The 5,606-nt window shown below is 37.0% G+C and overlaps 1 protein-coding gene across 1 annotated transcript; it reads left to right on the forward strand.

Annotated features, from left to right (window-relative positions):
- Positions 1-3,863: 3,863 nt before the first annotated feature.
- On the forward strand, positions 3,864-4,733 carry LOC122040883. The gene has a single exon (XM_042600361.1). The coding sequence runs from the start codon at positions 4,031-4,033 to the stop codon at positions 4,508-4,510; it is 480 nt and encodes a 159-aa protein (XP_042456295.1). The 5' UTR covers positions 3,864-4,030; the 3' UTR covers positions 4,511-4,733.
- The last annotated feature ends 873 nt before the right edge of the window (positions 4,734-5,606 follow it).

Here is a 5,606-nt window from a genome sequence, read left to right on the forward strand (position 1 = left end):
GAGACAAAAATGATTATACTTTGCCTAAACTTAGGTATTTAGGTTAGTAGAGGGTAATAGGAGAACAACACAAAGGGGTAGCACATGCCTACGGCTAGGAACATGCAAAAAAAAAAAACAAAAAAAAAACATGAGAATTCTAGAATTCGAAATCAAGCTTGAAGATCAAAATTAAGAACATTGGGGATTATTCAAAATGCATGAAATGAAGTCAATTTGTTTTTGAGGTCAAATAAATTGATTGCATTAACACATTTTAGTATGGATTTAATAAATACAATTGAATCATATCTAAACTAGAATTTTAAGGATAAGAAAAATTATTGAATCTCGACAAATGTGATGATTTTTAAATATTTTTTTCCCATGTTAGATATAGGTGAAATAAACCTCTCTGTAAAATTTAAAAGTTTTCAAAGATTCGTACATTTTAAAAATTAACATGTCTGATATTTTGGAGCTAGGTTGGAGCAATGCATAAATGGAATATTCAATATTGCTTTTTTAGTTATGATAATTTCGATATTAATATTGGAATCCATGTAAGGATTTCGAAAATAAATTGATGATTAGTTTAAATGTATTTTCTTTTTTAGTTTACACTAGATTTTCAGTTTAAGTGGATTAATTTAGGAGTGATCAATCTTATTTCATGAAAATTTTTTATCAATCGTCAGGATAAATTTAAAAGTGTTTGTAGTGAACAATCTATCAATTTAACATTTTTAAGTTAATTATCTATTAAAAAAAATATCTATTAATTTACCTAAACTGAGACTCGATTCTTAAATATCAAAAAGATAGATCCTGCACCATTCCGATTAGTTTAGTTGAATTAAATCATAAAATGGTAGATTGTTGATACTTTCAACGTGTATTAAAAAATTATTTAAGTTGTAGAAATTTTAAATATTTTTTAATTTAAGTATTTAGTTGTTCGAATCAATTAATTCTAAAGATGGTTGATTCGATCATACGAAAATTTCTCATCGGTCATTAGGATAAATTAGAAAGTACTCATGGAGACTCATCTAAATAGCCAACTTTCTTTTCGTTGTCATCTCACTAGAAGAAAATCTCTGCAATGTGTTACAGTTAAGATTCCACTTTTGGATGTGTGATTCACTGTTTAAAAGACCTAACCGTTACAGTATTGTCGGGGGTAATTTTGAATTATATTTTATTTTATAATTTTTTATTTTAATAATTTGTTAAATATCAAAAAGCAAAATATTATTGGTATAATTATATATGTTGGGAGATTGTTGGTGCAATCGTCCTCATGTCATGGTTGACCAATTTGACTAAGTTCGAGTAGATTCGAACTTGAAATTCGATATTTGGACAATATGTGAGCAGAAGTCAGATAAGTCAAAGTTGACTAGATATTTGACGATATGTGAGAGAGAAGTCAAGTAGATTATAGAGGACCGAATATTTGACTGGGAAGTCCTAACTGGTGGTTAGGTAAGGTAAAGTCCTAACTCGAGGGTTAGGTAAGGAAAAAGTCCTAATTGTAGTTAGGCAAAGAACAGTCCAAGTGGGTCAAAAAGGATCGCACGTTGGTAACGGAAAGTCCTAATTGCAGAGGTAAAGAAAAATCCAAGTGAATCAAGGAGGACTGCACATTTGCAAAGGGAAATTCTAATTGGTGTTAGACAAACAAAAGTCCAAATGGATCAAGTAGGACCGCACATTGATAAATGAAAACTCAAGTGAGTCTAAGAGGACCGCATGATGGAAAGAGAAAAGTCCTAACTGCTGTTGGGCAAGAGGAAAATCTAAGTGGATCAAGGAGGACCGCACTTGATGATCGGAAGTCCAACGGGAAGTTGGCAGAGAGAAAGTCCAAGTAGGTCAAAGGTTGATCGGACACTTGGTGAGGAAGTTCCAACAGGTCACGGTTGACCGGATGTTGGGTAAGAGAACTCTAGACTTGGATTAAGTGAGTTAGGGTTGGATAATCAATTAGAGCAATCGATTGACCCTAACCTAATCAATTAAGTCGATTGATTAGGACGAGCCTAATCGATTGGTCCAATCGTTTAGGATAGGTCAAATCAATTAGGATGGATTCCTAATCAATTGAGAGCTTTGTGAAGGAATTCGCAAAAACAAGGCTGGATCGATTGATCCAATCGATTCAACTACTACTAATTGATTGGGTTAATCGATTATACAGTGTTTTGTCATAAGGAGGAAGAATCGACTGAGGCAATCAATTAAAAAGGGCTAATCGATTAAGACATTTTCTTGTAAAAGAACAGACGATTGTGGAATCTATTAGGTAATCAATTAAAGTCATCTGAATCAAATGGGATGACTCATCAATCAATTAGAGTTCGAAAAAGAGTCATCTATAGGTGCGCGAATGGTTGGATGACATGACAATTGATTAGGGAAAAACTGAATCGATTGGGAGGCATCGAGTAAACCCTAGAAAAGGGTATCCGCGAAGGTTTTAAGACAACTTTCGCACACATCTTGGCAGCCTGTTCTTGCGATGTTGGGAAAAAAGTGTTGCTGCATTTTCAACTGATCAAGAGACATTTATAAACAATAAGAGATCAAGCAAGAAAGATACTTATTGTATCGTGTATTACTTCCTTGTTTTCATTATATTCTTCTTGTGAGCTTGTATGAGTCTTTTTCGTCTCCGGATTGTTTCTGAGAAGGAGTATGTTTATAGTAGAGTTATGTGCACAGTGTGTATTCTTGGATTAATCATCTCAAGGAGGTGCAGACCCAATAAATCATAGATATTAATGTTGTAGAGTCTTTGCTTCGAATATTCACTACAAACTCATCTTAGAAGAAGCAAAAGAAGATATTTATCCTCTCTAACTCTTGAAGTATCCTAATGATGTAAACTTTAATAATTGTGTAAACATCTTGGGAGTGAACAACTTATTAATAATTGAATGAATGAATCATATAAATAAAAGCCAAATAAATTAATTTTTTTATCTAATTATATCGATTGAATTTTCATATAAAAATCAAATAAATCGAGATAAAATATCAATTAAATTAATAAAAATTAAAATAATTAAACTTTCCAAAAGGAGTCAAATTAAAAAACTTAGAGATTTTAAATTCCCTATTCTAATTAGGACATAATTAAATTTGATTTAATCAAATTTAAAATTTTAAAATCGACCGAATCAATTATATGGAAATAACTAATATTTAAAATTAAATAAATTATTAAATTAATCAAACAAAATTTTTAACATCGATGGAGTCAATTCAATTATTTTTTTTCATCCCTACCTTAACTCGAGCCGCGCTTAGTCCAACGTCCTACACTGAACGGATAACCACGCATTAATTTAATATAGTTTTATTTTATTAACCTCTTTTTTTTTTTTAACGAAGAAAAATAGAGGTAATTTTAGTTAGCCTCATTAATTATTTTTGAGATGATTGAGAAGATTGATTTGATTTTATAAAATTTTTCCATTAATCATGAATAAATCGAAAAATATATAATGATCAATCTAGAAATCAATATCCTTTGATTACACCCTCTATTTAAAAAAAAAATTCTATTAATATATCATAATTAGAGTTTGAACCGTAAATGTAAATATTTAGATGATAATACCACGCACGAGACCATAATCCAGGGACATTAATCTCCTATTAAAGATATGGAAAGAAGAGACCGCATTGAATAATTAATGACACCTTGCCCCCACCCACCAGCGATTAATTAATCATTCAATTTCTCGGAAGGTGCGGTCCAATTCCCCGTTTAATCAACGGCCAGCGCTTTCCTTCATCTGACGGTCAGAAACCGCGTGGGACCGCTCGTCCTCTCCCCTCCCTCAATAAATACACCATCCCCGGTCTCCTCTTATCCTCGCTCATAATATCTCCTTCTTTAGGGACTAGTCAGCAAAAAGGCCACCGCCCCCTCCTTCGCCGGCGGCGGGAGAGGCGAGTACGACGCCGGAGATCCGGAGCCACCTCCTCTTGCTCCGATCGTCCTTAGATTTCTCTTCCACCGTAGAACGGCCTCGCCGCCATGGGAACCGAGGTGCTCCGCCCCCAAGACTGCCTCCTCCGCTCCTCGCCCGCCCTCCGGAACTCCAGGCCGCAACCCCCGCCCAGGCAGCTACGCCGGAGGAGGGAGGGCTCGCCGAAGCAGCCCGCCAAGCCCCGCCTAGCCATGGGGCAGGTGACCATCCTCCGGCGCGGTGAGTCGCTGCCGACCGCGCAGCCGAAAGGGGACGGTGCGGATCGCCCGGCGGACGCCTCCGTCGGCTGGGACCCTGCGGTGTTCGCCGTGGAACGGCTGGGTCCGGATCCGGCCTTGATCCCCAAGCAGATCCGTCTGAAGCCACCGGCCCCGGAGGCGCCGGACGAGTACGCCGGATCGGCGTTCCACCTCTCTCCGTCGCCCCGCGCGCTGCCTCTGCCGACCTTTTCAAGGACCAAAGAGGCGCCGCCGGCGGTCGATTCCTCTGCCACAAAGGATCTGAGGCGATTGCTTCGGCTGGAATGACCAAAAAGAAAAATCTGAAAATAATAATAATCACAAAAAAGGAAAACCGGAGGAAGAATCCGATGGCGTCCAAATAATCCAACCTTTTTTTCTTGATTTTCCGTCTGATTTTTGCAAGGCGGATGAATCGAAAAAAGCTGGATGATTTGTGCATCGACCTGTTCGTGTTTGTCGCTGTATATTGAAATGCTTCGAAATGGTGGTTCCAACGACGTTTGGTAAAGTTGTTTCCTTGCGCCACGGCAAATAACTTTATTAAATTAGTTTTCTTTTTTTCCTTTTTCTTTATTAAAGTTGAACGATCGTGATGACCGGCACTGTTCAACTACTATAGATATCAAGTTGATCCTTTCATAATCACGAGCAATTTTCGACGATTATTAAAAACAAAGAAAAAGCAAATTAATCCTTGGAGAGAGAGGTAGATAAGCAATCCACGGCCGAGCTCAAGTCAAAATAGTCCGACTTGAAATTGAATTTGAATCTAGCCGTCCGACTTTGCTTGTTTACTTTCTTCCTCGTTGTTTTTCCTATCTTTCCTAATGTCCCGTCTTGGCCTTCCTTCTCATTTTTTTTCGATGTTGTTAGCTTTCTAAGAGACTTTTGTCAAAGCTGGAGACCTTCACTGAAGCTGGGTATATTTTGGCTAAATGCCTCGGAGGCTTTCGCTGCTCAGTCGTCAAGAACCAACTCGACGGACATTGATCTGACAACAACTGGCTCGATAGAAGTAGGCTCGATAACAGCCAATCAGATAGAAGTCGGTCCGATAACAATTGACCCGGCAAAAACATCCCAACTGACATCCGACCTGTCAAAAGAACTCACTATAAGAAAAGCATTTTTTTTACGACAACTTTTCGACGCTAAAGTAAAATAGTAGCGATAAATATTCATCACTAATATTGTCACTATAAGCTTGTTATAAATGATATTTAATGATGATTTATAATATTCCATCGCTAATGTTACCGATGTACTATAATACATCGCTAACACGAACATAATCACCGCTTAAAAACACCTGGATTAGTGATGGAATATTGCTAAATCGTCGCTAATATTTGCCGTAATTAATGACGGGTTTAGTTAAACT

Source organism: Zingiber officinale, chromosome 2A (assembly GCF_018446385.1).
Source record: "Zingiber officinale cultivar Zhangliang chromosome 2A, Zo_v1.1, whole genome shotgun sequence".
Taxonomy (NCBI): Eukaryota; Viridiplantae; Streptophyta; class Magnoliopsida; order Zingiberales; family Zingiberaceae; genus Zingiber; species Zingiber officinale.